The sequence below is a fragment of the Artemia franciscana genome, chromosome 17 (assembly GCF_032884065.1).
Source record: "Artemia franciscana chromosome 17, ASM3288406v1, whole genome shotgun sequence".
NCBI classification, from domain to species: domain Eukaryota; kingdom Metazoa; phylum Arthropoda; class Branchiopoda; order Anostraca; family Artemiidae; genus Artemia; species Artemia franciscana.
This window is the reverse complement of record NC_088879.1, coordinates 27,917,636-27,935,011: the sequence shown is the minus strand read 5'-3', so window position 1 is coordinate 27,935,011 and position 17,376 is coordinate 27,917,636. Positions and strand designations below refer to the sequence as shown.

The 17,376-nt window shown below is 35.6% G+C and overlaps 1 protein-coding gene across 1 annotated transcript in view; it reads right to left on the bottom strand.

The window, feature by feature from the left end:
- LOC136038098 (splicing factor Cactin-like) overlaps positions 1-17,376 on the bottom strand; it is a 36,370-nt gene that overhangs the window by 9,789 nt on the left and 9,205 nt on the right. The window contains exons 3-6 of the mRNA XM_065721108.1: positions 12,917-13,185; positions 7,847-8,021; positions 6,050-6,475; positions 4,640-4,859 (exon numbers count right to left, since the gene is read on the bottom strand). Of these exons, the coding sequence (XP_065577180.1) occupies positions 4,640-4,859; positions 6,050-6,475; positions 7,847-8,021; positions 12,917-13,185 (1,090 nt within the window). The remainder of the gene's footprint in view (positions 1-4,639; positions 4,860-6,049; positions 6,476-7,846; positions 8,022-12,916; positions 13,186-17,376) is intronic.

Genomic DNA, 17,376 nt, shown 5'->3' with positions numbered 1-17,376 from the left:
CAAATATCAAATTTCATTAAGATCCAATCACTCCTTCGTAAGTTAAAAATGCCTCTTTTTTCTTAATTTTTCAGAATTAATCCTCCCCCCAACTGCCCCAAGAAGAGCAGATCCGTTCCGGTTATGTCAATCACGTATCTAGGACTTGTGATTAGTTTTTTTCCACCAAGTTTCATCCCGATCCCTCCACTCTAAGCGTTTTCCAAGATTTTAGGTCCCCCTCCCCAACTCCCACCAATGTCACCGGATCCGGTCAGGATTCCAAATAAGAGCTCTGAGACACGATATCCTTCCAAAAAAACAAATTTCATTAAGATCCGATCACTCTTTCGTAAGTCAAAATAACTCCTTTTTTCTAATTTTTCAGAATTAACCCTTCCCCCAACTCCCCTAAAGAGAGCGGATCCGTTCCGGTTGTGTCAATCACATATCTAGGATTTGTGCTTATTTTTCCCACCAAGTTTCATTCCGATCCCTCCACTCTAAGAGTTTTCCAAGATTTTAAGCTCTGAGACAAGATATCCTTCCAAACATCAAATTTCATTAAGATCCGATCACTCCTTCGTAAGTTAAAAATAACCAATTTTTTCTAATTTTTCTGAATTAACCACTCCCCCAAACTCCCCCACACAGAGCGGATCCGTTCCGGTTGTGTCAATCACATATCTAAGATTTGTGCTTATTTTTCCCACCAAGTTTCATTCCAATCCCTCCACTCTAAGAGTTTTCCAAGATTTTAGGTTCCCCAACTCCCCCCAATTTCACCAAATCCGGTCGGGATTTAAAATAAGAGCTCTGAAACGCGATATCCTTCCAAACATCAAATTTCATTAAGATCCGATCACCCGTTCGTAAGTTAAAAATATCTCATTTTTTTAGTTTTTCCGATTTAGCCCCCCCCCCCCACTACCCCCACCCCAGACGGTCGAATCGGGGAAACGACAATTTTCAATCTGGTCTGGTTCCTAATACGCCTGCCAAATTTCACAATCCTAGCTTACCTGGAAGTACCTAAAGTAGCAAAACCGGGAAAGACCGACCGACAGACCGACAGAATTCGCGATCGCTATATGTCACTTGGTAGATACCAAGTACCATAAAAAGCTATAGTAAACTATCGGGTAGCAATAGCACAGGAATAAGATGTAATGAAAAGCTATTCATAGTCATATTTACTTAGTCAGAGTGAAATAGGTCAGTAAGAGGCAACCAATGAAAAGAAAAAAAAACTGTCAGGATCTCCTTCGAGTTTTATATAAGAAATTTCAAACTTTAGATTTTTTTTTGTTAATTGAAATTGGGTGTTTTAGAATTTCAAGAGATTTCAGTTAATTGATTGGGAAAGTTTCTAATAAAACTGCTTAGGCTGAATATAGGAACGAGAGCAGATCAGTGGAGTCAATTTAAGAAAATTTAGGGGGGACAAATGTATTTATCAATATCTAGAGGGGTGAAGTTGCAGCAGAAATATAAAATATGAAGGAGGAATCGAATTTACGCCAGAGAAGTTCTTAAATTCAACTGATATTGTTGATTTGCCATTTTATGACTTACACCTAAGGAATAACACGATAATTATGCTAAAATGTAACTTGAAGATAACATATATACAAGCGTGCCAAGTGACAGGGCCCGAGTTATATATAAAGTAAATATTTGGAGTTATTTAGATTATATAACCGGAGAATAATCTCTCCTCTATTCGTACATACTAAAACAAAGTTCCTTAGCTTGAAACATAAACTCAGATAATTCTTTAATGTGTTTAATATATTTGGGTACATTTAACCGACATTTCGATACTACAGAACGAAATGAAAAAGTAGATGGCGTCAACGGAGCAAAACTGGTTGGGACATTCTGAGCTGTCTGATAGTATAATTATGAGACAAATTACCTAGCTAAAACAAAATTTTGAAACACCGTCTTAGATTAACTATTTATAGCCTGATGCATTAGCTTGACTTTACTGTATAAGATCAAATTCAATATTAGAACCACTTCGACTTTTTCACGCGTTTCTCTGACTGAAACAAGGCTGGAGACGTGACTTAGAATCTACATAGCGGAATCCAGCAGCACACGAAGAAGACAGATGTAGTAAGGGACCGCATTCGCACAACAGTAAAAAAGAAACGGACATACTAGAGAAAAATAAAGCATAAGAATCCTCACAATTGGGAACATATTTCACAGCTTCTTAACTTCTGTACACTCATTCTCAGCAATAGAGGTGGTGCTCTGGCAGAAGATCTCCTACACCGAATTTTCTACACAAGTCGCGATTTTCAGAGGAAAAAATACCCATAAGAAGTTATCCCAGCAAAGCTATTCACGAGATACTAAAAATACCAGTTCCTTCCTTGGAAGGGGAGCATAGCTAAAGTTCCTTATTCCCATTCTCAGCAATGGAAATAGTGTCCCGCATAAGGCACCGATAATTTTGAAGATCGCACTGCCTTTCCAAGATGATACATAAAAAGTTCAAATAGGGATAAATCCTTCTAACAGACTGATAAATTTCACAAAAATTACTACATATTTCGGTCACATTTGCAACGACCATTATCATGTGACCAAAATATCTAGTATGTTTTGTGAAATTTATCATTGTCTATTAAAAGGATTTATCCCTATTTGAACTTTTTACTTATCGCATAAGGCACCCTACAGTAGGTTTGCTATTCCAGTGATGGTTTTCAGAGAAAAAGTTAAATTCCATTAAATGATAGTATTAAAACTTGTAAGTAATTGAACATTCGGAAGTGGTGCAAAAATTGCTCGCAAATTTAAAAATTTGCTGACAAAAGTATATTCAAGAAAGTGAGTTAATAAAAACAAGTTAAACAAAGTAAAGGGTCTGTCAATGTGGCAGTTACTATTCCTAACGGTAAATAACTTATATTTTTTCGATTGCAGGTATTAGCTGAAAAAATTACTGTAATTTCTAACCAAAATTTAGTCAAGTGCGAAGTTTTCTGCTAAGCCATTACAAAGAGGACTATAAAGATCACTGTGGATGGCGCAAGATCATTCGAAATATCCACAAAAGAAGGTCTAAAGCCAAGTCTCGACAGAAGATGGTTATTTGCCTCTCCTCCCTACAGACTAGCTACCCCCTCCCCTCTCGTACTGTAATAAATAATAACAACAGTAATAATAAGATAAAATAAAGAAACAAAACCTTGCTTAGTGAAAATTGATGAATATTACTTCAAATTTTGTTTTGGATTAATCCTTTAATCAAAGAAGTATGTACTATGCATACCCAATGATTGTGCTATTAAACTTAGCTCAGAATATCAAATAAAACAGTTCATTTAAACTCTATGTTCAAGCTTCAACAAATTTCATTTAAAGAAGGCAAAAATGTTCATCTTTGACATGATTTTAAGACTTCGGGAAAAATATAAAACTTTAGTGCAAAAACTAACACCCGATCTCAATCCAAAATCTTCCAAAATATAGCTTAGTGACCAGGGCTGTGGAGTCGGTTATAAGTTATAACCGACTCCGATTCCAGGCATTTTCAATATACCGACTCCTACTCCAATATACTATAACTCGAATTCCAACTCCAAAGCCCTGTTTTAAAGCTTCGTTTATCTAGACTTTATGAGGTATAGCCAACTCAAACTCCAGATATTTTCAATATACCGACTCCAACTCTGACTCCATTCAACTAAAATTTACTAAAACTCAGATTCCAACTCCACAGTCCTGTTTTAAAGCTTCATTTAAGTAGATTTTATAAGTTATAGCCAACTCAGACTCCAGATATGTTCAATAGCCCAACTCCGACTCATTTCAACAAAAATTTACTCTAAATCCGACTCAATTCAGCCAAAATTTACTAAAACTCCGACTCCACAGCCCTTCTGGTAACCCACTTACAGCAGAGGTGTTGGTCCCAAAGAATGAAATGCACTTTTTGACCTATCATATCTCATTTGGGTCCCTCTTCAGAGGGACCTTCAAAACTATAGAAGGCCGAAGATGATGAACTACATATTATGACATAAAGCAGACTTAAATTTCACTGGTAGCCAAGTACTTGAGCATGCAAAGGATAGGACTAATTGCCTGCCAGTAACGTCAAAGCCCCCCAAAGAAAAGTACAATAAACAACAAAACCGTCCCACTCCAACTAATCTGACTTAAAAAATGTTAATACATAAGCAATGAACTCCCACCTCCTTCTGACAAGAAATTCTTTATCACTTTCATAAGAACGATTTCCTATTAAGGGAACAACAGTTTCTTGATCTGGCTCGTTCTAGAAATTTCTTCTAAGCTGTTTCTGAGCCTCCTGAGATTTAATGCACTTTCAATGACACTGCTCACACTTTGCCTCCTTAAAAACCAAAATAGTCCATTTGTTATTACAAGGCTGAACTTGCACATATATTGAAAAAGAATCGATTTGTTGCGAATGGTCAAATAGTACATCTGTTTTTGACCGCCGTGAATGGCAAGAAAACCTCAAAAAATATACAACTTATAAGAAAAGGATATGCTATATTTTGGGAACGCATTTACTATGTTTGAATGTTTTTCCTAGAAGTACAATAATAATTTTGACAAACGAAACCTGCTTAATAAGACGCAATGAGCAAAAGTGTAGAAGAAAATATCTTACTCGTCAACATAGTGATCTTTTGTTTTTTTTCCCTCTTTAGTAACATCTGCTTCCGTTTCTGATTTTATGATCTTGGAGGGAGTTTTTTCGGTCTCCTTGGCTTGGGCCCATGCCTTTTCTTTTTCTTCATCTTCAACTCCCTGTTGAGCTTTGAGTTGTGAAACCTTCTGCTTCAAATTTTCTTGATGTCGGTCACGAAGTCTAGCTCTCGCAATGTGGGCTACAATTTAAAAGCCAAGTTAAATTAGACACATAATCTTCATCGACCAGCGACCCCCCCCCCTTGGAATTTGAAAAAAAATTGTCAATGTTGAGGACAAAACTCGTTTCTAAAATAAGTTAATCACAAATCTTGTCCTGTTAAGAAAGTTCAAACAATTGTTTATTTATGTTTGTCTTTTCTAATTTAAAAAAAAAACACTGTTAATAGATTCTGCTCTAAAAAGGAACTGCAAATGCTCAGGCGCAGAGGAGCTTGAATTGTCAGAATACAAGCAAATTCGGTAAAATTTCAAAAAGAATCAGATTGTGATATATTACGCATCTCTTAAATCGACATGTTTTCATTCTTAAATTTATGTATGGAATGAAAAATACAGAAAACTACAACTTTGGACAATTATTCGAAATGTGAACAAGGAAATTTTCTAAGACCAACCAAGAAGTTTCCGAAGTAAGTTTACCTATTTTTTTTTTTTTAAACTAATTGATGTTTAATTAAACATGAACACTTGTGGACTCAGGGAATAATAAATGCATCTAGAAGCTTTCCACCTTCACCATAAGAAATCCACAGACGATTTTCAAGAGATAACGCCATCAGGTGGATGGTTCTGAGTGGATATGTATTGCCAAACAGAACTGTTTACGGATTTTTTCACAGACCTTTCCTCCATCAGGTAATCAGATACAATTTACTAATTCAAATAATACTTTTCTGATTTTGGTTACATAATAAATTTTTTCCATTTAAAAGTTACTGTTGAAATAACAATTAACAAAAATAGGAATCAACTGATATATAAACAAACAAATTGTATTTTAAAAATCCTCTTACTTATGCTTAAGCCTTCAACCTTATTTCGGTCAACGGATAATTTATGAAAAATATTAAGGGGGCTAGTAGGGGTTTAATGAATTTTCCCAAAGTTGTGACCTATTAACTTAGTTTTTCCATTCGGGAAATGGTAGTGTGCCAATTTACAGAAAAAATTTACATATATACCATTATTGCTTGTGGAATATGATAGATATGATACTTCTTTCAATTAAAATTGTTTTGTTTTCACAGTAAAATTTTCGACAAAATATAGCACCAATCTTAAGGAAAGCCCTGTATCCCTCCTGAGTATGCTGACAATTGGCTAAAATCAATTTCCCCTTACTTTCCATTGTGAAGTAAAAACCTACCTTTCAATTGAGAAAGTAAACTTTCCCAATAATTGATATCTATCCCAGGAGCTCTCGATCGAAGCTTTTCTTCTATTTTACTTTTAAGCTCTTCCAATTGCTGCGCAGACTTTCCCTTAAAAACAGCATGCACGTCCTGCTGCACAGCTTTGTTAATGCCTTCTCTTCTTTCTAAACTGGCTTCATATTCTGTCTTATCCATTTTCTTCAATTTTCTCAACTCTTCTTCAGCAATTACTGTCAAATCATCCCAATAATCTTTATGTTTTCCTTTCTCTAGTTCTTTATAAACCTTAATATCTTCAATCAAATCTTCCACATCATTTATTGTAATGCCTTGAAGGTAGGCATAGGGTTCGTATGGCTCCAACTGCTCTAGATCTTCTTCGGCTGCAATATACTGCGCCAGGTAGTCAATAGGCTTGCCTAATATTGAAATAAAAAGGATTTATTATCATATGATTCAAATGACTCACGGTCGTTCACTCATCTCTCCCACCATTATCTCCCTCCAAATCATAGTATGACGAAAAACATAGCTTAGTGCCCCCTCAGAGGCTACGCCCAGGGACAACCGTCAGTACTTATTTTATGCCAGACTTTAAACTACAGACAATATCATCAAAAATTGAGATATTACGAAAACTCAAATTTCCAAGATCCAAAGAATGAACGTTTGGTAAAAATTGCAAAACTTAAAAAAGCTGCACGGTATCTGAGGGTGAAAGACGAACAGATCCAAACCTTAGTAGATTTTTAAACTGAACCTGGAAAATGGCCAAAAGTACAAATAAATTGTCCGCAATCTGTCGCTAGCTTTCCTTTGCTTCTGCTATATTATTTTCTACGCCCTTAAATATTATATTACATAACATTGAGTACCATTAAAAGGGACTTAAGAATTTTAAAGGCTATGAGCAAAAATTTGCATTGTAAAGGATGTGACCATTGAAAAATTACTTGGTTCTGACATTCCACAAAATCAGACTCTCATGAAGTTCCGGTTCACTTTAAATTCTTCTTTGTGATCTTTTTCAATTCATTCAGAAGAATCTATTTTCGTTTGGTCCTAGATGGATGGCCAGAAAGCACAATCTTTGACGGTCGGTGATCGTTCATCCGTAAGACATGGTTTTGACAATTTAAAGTGCTGAAAATACTAAAAATGAAATCCAATTCTTTAAATTGGTTAACTAGAAACTTGCGCAGCCATCTTAACACTTCCATAAATCTAAGCTATGCATTAATAATTATTCAAGATTAAAAACTTCAAATTATTAGTGAATTAACTCATCTACAAAAAGATTTCAGGAAGATCATTTAGGCTATTCTATTATTTTAAAAATAGAATCCTTATTTTTGTCTGCTTCAAAAATGTCACTTTTGTTACTGAATTTTTACATGTTCCCATTAGCAAGTATGTTCAATATCCCGACTAAACAGAATGGGTGGTTCATCCTATTCATGTTGAATTTATCAACGATTAGCTGCAGACAAAATGTGTGTTACAAACGTTGGTAGGGTTCGTTTGTAAACAAGATATATTATCGCTCGCCTCTTTCAAGATTAAAATGAGGAAACATCGGAGAGGATTTAAACAGCAAAAATAATTATTTATAGGTGTATAATTACCATAAGAAAAATTATTGTAGTTTTTTTATGAATAGACTGTAGATAGATCAGGGGGCAAACAATTTTTTAACTTTGATGCCCTTGATATTTGAACGTTAAACCTCCGAAAAAAATTAGTTTTATCAGATTTCCTTCTAAAGATTTAAACTTTGTGTGTAAGCTTACCTCTCCCATCCTGTATCCTGATCTTAGAGCGAAGTCTTGCTTGCTGCAAATGAAATTCGTCTTCTTGTAAACGCCATTGGCTGAACTGATTGGCTTCTTTTGACCTTTGTTCCAGCTCTAACTCTCTTTCTCGCTGAGCTTTCTCTCGCTCTCTTTGTAATCTCATTTGTTTCACCTTAAAAAAGAAAATGACTTGTTTGGTAATATTTCTTGTCTTAAAATGATTTTATTGATCCTAGATGCTGTTGCACAAACTTTTTCCCAAAGTCTTTAGCATGTTAGTCCCATCTCCTCTCTGTTCAGTGGTGCCAACTTTTATACTTTCCAAAATTAACAACTATAATTATGTACCACCCATACTTATAAATAAAAAAAAAAAATACTATAAGAAATTCTCATATCAAACAACACAATTTGAGAATTTGGTGCTAAACAGACATAATTTTAGAGCATTGTGAAACATATTACCCAAATACAATATCCTCCTAGTAGCTTTGAAGGTTGCCCATTCGTCATAGAGTGCTCCTTCCACAGTGGAAAAAAAAATTACAAATACAATTAAAAAAAAAAATCTCCAAAATTCCCTGCTTCCTCTCATATTACTCGCTTATTCCATCAAATCCCTTAACTAAAATGTTTCTTTCAATCATTTACACACAGCCCATTTCAACAGTACAAAAGTTTTAAAATGACTTTACAGAACCAAGCAGCTTTTTTTCAAATTTACCAATTGACAAAATATAATAAAGTTAAAGTTTATAGGAAGGACGTGGAACTGAATTAATTGTTTACTCTTTTCTGCTATATGATAAGATACAATATCTATTAATACAAAAAGCCTTTACAGGCATTGCTAATACAGAAATACACAACAACATAAAATGTGTAAACAAAAACACGTCCGTAAACTTTAAACTAAATAAGTGAAATAAAATGGTCCCAACTCTTCCCTCAGTCCATTTAATTCCTTACAAAAACCCAAAAATTAGATTAAGTCACCCTTCACAACTCCCTAAATTGGGCAAAAATAAGGACCTATCTAGGACCTCACATTTCCAGGATATTTTCTCTCTTACCTTCCCAAAACATATCTTACTTGACTACCCAAAGAATCATTTCTTTTATCTCTTAAGCACTCTCAGTATGCTGCCTTTAATGCCCTACCTTGGTGCAGAGATACTGGTTATTCCCAAGACCTAACCATGCTACATACTCTATTTGCTCTTGGACTAATCAGTCCCCAGTCTCCCCTTAAAATTAACACGTTAAGCTTATCAGTTAGACATAACACTTTCTTAAAAAAAAAATAACTATATTATCTCTAACATATTCCCCTTTTGAAATCCTCATATTTGAAACCGCCACTAAGCACTGGTTTTAACTTTCTATTGAAAATCTTCCTTATTAACTTAATGTTACTTAGGGATTAAAGGTTACTACTTCAAAGGTTAATCTACTCAAGATTCAGAGAGAGAGAGAGAGAGATCGGTATATTTAAAAACTATCGTAGCATAGCTAAATTCAGTTTTTTCACAAAAATCATACATTTAAACAAAAATCACACACTACAACTCAGCATTAAAAACTGATGTGAAGAAAGGCACAAATGAGTTTGCGTATCGATTGGTTCGTACTTTAGGGGGAACAAGTTTATTTTCTAACCGAGTTCGGCTATTGGGAGGGGCTGGTTCGGGTAGTAGTGACCGGTGGCTCTTATTGGCTAGGACGAATTTTCCAAATTGGTGAATAAGGTGTTCAAGCCGGACTTCAAGTGGAGATAAATTTAATTTAGCGAGGGCTTGATCGTAGGGTATGCCACGGTCTCGGAGCATAATCCTTGTTGCTCTTTTCTGGACGCACTCTATGTCGCGTAATAGGTACGCTGTGCGGATAGCAGATGGACCCCACACCGGGCACGCGTACTCGAGCAACGGGCGAACATAACACGTGTAGGCATGGAGAAGGCTTTTAGTATCACACCCAAAACGCCTCATTTTGGTAAGTGTCTGAAGGCTTGCATTAGCCTTGTGGACGGTTAAATTAATATGGGCACTGAAACTACAGTCACTAGTGAAAGTTACTCCTAAGATTTTTATTTCGTTCACAATAGGGAAAGGGACTAGAGGCATATCTATATTCCGCTTCAGAGGGTTGAAACGAATTATCTTCGACTTGGCTACGTTAATGGTAAGATCATGACTTGAGCATTCGGTCTTTAGCTGATCAAATAACTGGTCTGAAAACTGCTTTGTTATGATAGTGTTTTCGACCAGGTAAGCGAGCACTATGGACAGATCATCTACAAACTGGTAACGGTCGTCGTGATGGTTAAGCAGGGAATTAATTACAGCCAGGAAAATTATTACAGCTAATTTTGTGCCTTGTGGGGCCCCGCAAGAAGTATCTGACCATGATGAATCCGAATCGTTTTCGTGGAGTGCAAAGACTTTTTGTTTTCGGCCAGTTAAGAAGTCAAGTACAAGGCCAAGGGTGCATCGTTTGGCCCCCATTTCCTGGAGATTCATGCCTGCAGTCCGGTGGCGGATTAGGTCAAAGGCCTTTCGGAAATCCACTGCGCAAATGTCGACGAAACAGCTACCTTTTTCAAGCCATTGGAGGACGCAGTCAAACATCCGTACTAGGTAGATTGTAGTACTACACTTGGGGAGTCCACCGTACTGGAATTTATCAATACGCCTATGAATTTGTTTCAGAAGAAACTTGAGTATAAAGGCCTCAGTTACTTTCGCCAAACAAGGTGTAAGTGAGATCGGGCGGAGATCGTCGCATGCACTAGGGACGCGCTTTTTTGGAATAATTCTAATATAGGCCCTTTTCCACTGTGACGGGAAAAAGCCAGAAGCAAAACACTCGTTAATGATGCTGGACAGTGGTAATGCTATGAAGGCTGCATATTCACGTAGCAGTTTGGCAGGTAATTCACCAGGGTATGAAGATGTATTCGGTTTGATCTTCCGTAATTCCGTGTAAACATCAAACTCACTGACTATTATGTTGTTCTCAGGCTCACATTTTTCAAGTATGGTGGACTTTTCATGAGCCGTAATAGTTGGATAGGTAGTACAGATCTTGGTGAAGAATTCACTCACTTCTTCTGCACTGATTAAGGACCTGCCATCATTGCTGATTTACACTGCTGTCAAAAGCCTGGCCGGCCACCTTTTTCACAGTGTTGTGCCACTTTTTGGGGTCTGAAGTAAGTAATTGGGAGGGCATGGTTTCACGACCATACCGAGCTTTGGCTTTCTTTACCAAAGAGACTATTTGATTTCGCAATTTCTTGCCGTTGATTATATCACCACGGGAGTAGAGGCGAGACCTCTCTTTTATTAGTGATTTAATAGCTGGAGATATCCATGGTTTGTCGTATTCACTAACAACAAATGATTTTGTTGTAAAGATCTTTAGGTATTGACTGTATAACGTGGCATTGAAATCGGATACATTAGTTTCCAAGAGCCCGGTATTGTACACTTCGGGGAAGTCATATGTGCCAATCCATCGACCGTATTCACAGATGGCCGACTCCGTACAAGGACGAACAGTGACACGGGATAGTTTGGACTTTGGTAAAGACTCTCTTGCTTTTCAAAGAATTGCGTTGTGGTCTGACATACCAACGGGACCAAGAGAAAAGGGAGGGAAGTAAAAATCATCATAATTTGTGAGTATAAGGTCCAATATGCCCCCCAAAGAGTGGGTGGATATGTGTACTACTTGTTTTAAAGACAAACAAGATGATAACCAACTCTTCTTGGTTTGGTTAAAGTCTCCTCCTATAATAAAAGCAGGGCTACTGTATATACTTCTCAGGTGATCAATAGTCGTTTGGAGGTAGAAAACCAAGTCACCCCGGTTTCTTGCACTTTCCGGGTAATATACTGAAGCGACTATAATACAAGAAAAGCGCCGGGGAAGAGATTTAGGTTTGCAAATAGCCCAGATTACTTCAAGAGCTGGATCAAATAATTCCGGTAATAATTTGCAAGGGATGTCTTTCCGTATGTACAAGGCAACACCTCCACCAAGTCTATGCTCACCTCGATCAGCACGTGTGCTCAGGAAAATTTCGTAGCCTGCCATATGACCTGACAACCTATCAAGATTCCAAGTTTCTGTAACTGGGATACTATTTTGACGGACGATAACTTCAAATTCTTCCATTTTGTTACATAATGACTGGCAGTTTATAACGAGAAAATTCGGCATTCTATTTTTCGAATTAAAAGTCACTGACCTTAATAGAGGGGGAGGCAGATCACTACTAGTCGAACATACCGGAGCTTGATTGAAGGGAATAAGAGATGGCATATTCGCATTTGTAGAACAGTCTATCTTAACAAGGATACGTTGATGGGGTGAGGTTTTCGGAGCAAGACTAGTTGATCTTAATGAAACGATAACTGGGATCATCAGCTGACCTCGTTTTCCGCCACGCTTGCGGCATCGCTTCCGCTTCTTACGGTTAGACAGGAGCTCTTGGGGCAGTGACCGCCTTGTTAAATGCTTCCTTAATCCTGTGTCTTTCCTCTGAATTATTTTTCTTTCTCGTAAGTAGTTTCCTATACGATTTATTTACATTACCACCGGTCAGGAAAAAAATCATTTGAAGACATTCACATTCTGTCCAAAGAATCTGGCATAATAGCCAAATCCCAGAAAAACAAATTCAAACATAAAAAAGACAAATTTATGAATTTTGACGAATGATCGTCAAAATTCTTAAAATTCATAAAGATGAGTTATTTTATGTTTTAAATAGATTCCCAAACACTACAATTTTGTAATAAATCCGTCCACAAAACCATCACTTAATAGCTGTCAATTCAACCACTAATTTCCAACAGCTATATTATGAAAGCAAGAAATACAGCTACTAACAACAAGGGCAGCTGCAAGAATATATTCATTATCACTGACTACAGATATAGCTATAGTTTATCCACTTAACTCTAGGTGTTTCTTTTTTCTTGAACTAAGTCCCCCAGCCCAGTTTTCTCTAGGCAACCACTTGAATCATGTATCACAAAATCTATAAAATGAACCAACCTTTTCTAGATCCCTTCGATTTTCTTCAAGCATTCTCTTTGCTTCTTTTTCTAATTCTTCCCTGTCAACATCTAGAATCCCTTTTGCCTGAAGTTTCTTATTCCAAACAAACGTTTTGGTCAGATCAGGATCTCCAAATGGATTATCCTCGTTTGTGTATTGCATATATTCGTCAGGAGAGGCGGTTCCCTGCTCTTGCCTCTTTTTTAATTCCTTTGCTTGTTTTTTAGCTAATCTTCGTGCAAATCTCTCTTCAGGAGTTTCAGTAGCTACAAAATACAGAAAATTGTTGTTGATAATAATTATTCTGGGGAAATATATACAAATGAATGATATATATATATATATATATATATATATATATATATATATATATATATATATATATATATATAATGGAAAAAGAAATCACCAATGCAACAGCACAAACACGTAAAAAAAAGACAGAAGGAGAAAAGGAAGACTGTTTTCCTACATTAGTGATTAATATAGATCAGTACTTGAATGAGGCCTTAACCCTACTCATCCATACGTGAGTATAGTCGTCACCAACACAAGGGCCCATCAGGAGAATACATACTTGCCTATAGGGTTTCGGCACTTTAAATTCCCTACCCAGGCAAGTGGCGAGCCTACCATAAATTCCCTACAGTATCCCCGTCTTAGGTATCACCCCCAAAATATATGCCTATGAAAAAACAAATGTAGAACAACCAAGTAACACCAAAAAAAAGCTTATCATACCTTAATTCTGGCTCTCGTATATTTAAGTTACCGATTCACAATCTCTATTAAAACTAAACAATTATTCAAAATTTTTCACTATGTCAAAATTTCTCTATTAATATAAATGTGACCTAGATAAAAATCAAGGAATTATGCAAAATCCTCCGGAAATCCACTCTCAAAAATTAGGGACACACCATACTCAGTAACAAGGAAAATCAAAATCAACCAAAGATTTCGCTAAGTATTTCAAGATAATTCCTTTGGTATTTATTTAAAAGTTCGTTATAATGAAAACTAAATTTTTGAGTGTATATTACTTTCAGGGAACGGGAAATTAATCACTTCAAAATCGAAATCATTCGTTTTATTATACATTTTAAAACTTAATTTATCATTATCAGAAATATTAATATTCAAATCTAAGAAATGATCTTCTAGACCAGTGCCATGACTAGGTTCAAGAGTAAGCTCTGATGGATATATATTTTTTAGAAATATCAATAAATTCCTTACAATTTAAAACCAAAATATCATCTAAATATCTTTTATTATTTGACAAAACATGTTTTAAATTATTGGGATTATTCTTATCTATCATATATTTATATTCGAGTTGACTTAAAAACAAGTCAGCTATAAATGGGCTGGCATTCCCCCCCCCCCATGGGAATTCCCACGATTTGCTTGTACAAATTACCATTAAATCTTATATAAGTATTATATAAAACAAATTCTAATAAATCAAAAATCATATCTAAGCTGTAACATCTCGAGTTAACTGTAGTCTTGAAGCAGCTCTTACTAGACAAGAGTAAAGATTTCTTGATAACCATTTTTAAATTATCTAACACTACATTAAGTGATAAATTAGTATACATTGTCGCAAAATCAAAAGACTCAATTCTTTTAGCTGAAACCATTGTTAAGAGTCAAAGTATTTAGTATATTTTCTTGAGAAAAGAGTATATTTTTCTTTAGAAATTAGTAAATTCCAGAATATAGCAATTCGACAAACAATAGTTTCAAAGAACATGGGGAGAATCTATTTGTGCTCTCCAGAATATGATTATGACTGTGGTTCAGCAGGATTACAATAGTTAAGAATCAATTACGATTTTTGCTTGGATATGTGCTAGAAACCTGGAGTTATAGAGACCCATTTTATAGTTGGTGAGGAGGGGGAGGAGAATAAAAGGGGAGAATTATATAACAAATATGGTACAAAACCATAAATCTCGAGTTTCTCAGATTTAGTTTCTTTGCTGGGCACACCATAAATTCCATATACATTTCTTTTCTCTGGCCAGTTTCATTTAGTATATTTTCTTGAGTATAAGCTGCATTTGCTGAGTAGAAAATCGACAATTGGCAATGTTATGAATGTAGATGGATAAAGAAGTCTATTAAAGGGAAAAGGGGATCTTTTCTATTTCAAATAAAGAATTACAAAGTTGTAATTTTGTTAAGTCTACTCTTTTTTGTCCAATGCCTGGAGGATTGAACTAAAACTTTCAGGAACAGTTTTTGTTGCTGGTGGATGGAGGTTGCGGGGAAGGTCAATTTTTATGAAATTTTCATTAAAAAGTAGAAGTTATTACCTTTAATGCATGTATTTGACAGGCTTCACTACTAATATATAAATAACTCATTGGATAGCTATGTATTTATCATATAATCATGACTACATGATTCTCTCAACTTAAATTTCGTTTTGCAAAAATAACCTTATGAAACAGACCTATTTAAGTTTTTTTTTTTTTTTTTAATTGGTTTATCTATACTTTTTTTTCAAACATATAAATTGAAATAAAATTATTTTTAGAAAAGAGCAAATTTCAAAATTCAACAAACAATAGTTTCAAAGAACATAGGAAGAATCTACTTGTGCTCCCCAGAATATGATTATGGCCGTGGTTCAGCAGGATTACAATATTTAAGAACCAGTTACGATTTTACTTGGATATACTCTTGAAATCTATTTTATAGTGGGTGAGAAGGGAAGGGGAGGAGAAGAGAGGAGAATAAAAGAGGAAAATTGTATAAAAAATATGGTACAAAAGAATAAATCTCAAGTTTCTCAAGATTTAGTTTCTTTGCTGGGCACGCCAAAAAATCCATATACATATCTTTTCTCTTGCCAGTTTCATATCTAGGTTTATCCGTCAACTTTAGTTTTTAAAGCTAAAATTAGAATAGCTAGCGATAATTGAAGCAGAAGCTATGCTGATGACGAAATTTGAAATGCAAAAGTAATTTGGCCGTCTTAGCCAAATGGTTAGCATGCTAGACTTGAAATTGTTTGTTCATGATGACAGAGGGTTTGAGTCCTGGTGGCACTGGTTATTTGGTTTGGAACTAGGGTATGCGGTGTGACTCCAAAAGTCAACCCAGCTCCAAACAGTTACTTGGAGAACTATGGAGAAAAAATATGGGATGTATTACACTCCTGGTCAAAGGCACAGAATCAGAAGATCGGTACCTGTGATATGCAAACTATTGGTCAGCATGCAAAAAAGTTACGTTATTAAACTAGCTTAATTTTTTTTAAATATTAATATAATAGCTAACTGTAATTGAAACAGAAGCAATGCTGATGACGAAATTATTCAATAAAAAATCAATTTTACCCTCCCCAAAAGAAAATATTTCTTCAACACTTCCCACTTTCAAAGCTGGTGGCCAGCGTTTACACCCCCCCCCCGAAAAAAAACCCTGTGGAAAATAAGCTTTCCAAATTTGAGAATTTTATTCGAGTTTTTTTTTCCATAGGGGGAGGAAATTTTGGTACTTGTGTATTATACACCAATCACTGAAGTTTACGCTATGTAAACTCAAGAACAAACCGGTTTCTTCATTAGTTTCTTTCAGCTTAGCGTGAGACAAGACAAAGACAAGAGACATAGATGGGAGGTATATAATTTGAGCAAAATATTTGCAGATGAGGGGGGGGGGAAGTACTTAAGTCGTGTCCCGTGTAAAGTCCCGATTCATCTAAAAATCTTAATTCCTGTAGGAATTGCAATGATTAGACAGAAAACAATTCTTACTTTGTAATATGCAGAATAATTGTACCCAGCACATTTTGCATGCAGACATGCTACACTTTACCCCCTCCCCCCCCCCCCCTAATGGGCAAATATATAGCCCAAATTTATCTCCAAAGTAACAAAGAAACTGACAAAGAAGCCAGTTTGTTCTTGAGATTTACACATTGAGAACTTGAGTGAGTAGCATATAATACACAAGTACTAGAATTTTTCATGGAGAGCCGAATTTCCCCCATACCTCCTCAAGATGGGAGGCTCAGAAATTAAATTTTAAAAACAAGTTTTTTCAACTGAAAGTACGGAGCAACAGCAAAACTTAAAACAAACAGAAATTATTAAGTAAATGAAAGGAGTTGCCCCTTCCAAAAGACTTTGCTCTTTATGCTAAAGTTTTGACTTTTTGTCTTAATTCTTTGAGAATAAATCCTGAAACACAAAGGCCATTTAATTAGAATAATAAGCTTTGTTTTAAAATTATATTTATAAACTTTAGCGTAAAGAGCGAGGTCACGAGGAAGAGGCAATCCTATTCATTTACGTAATAATTTCTGCTCGTTTTGAGTTTTGATGTTGCTCGTTACTTTTCAGTGATTTTTTTTTTATTATTTAATCACTTACAAATAGCATTTGTTAATGGGAAACATACATAACAGGTTTTTTGAATAAACGTAAAGAGCCTCATTA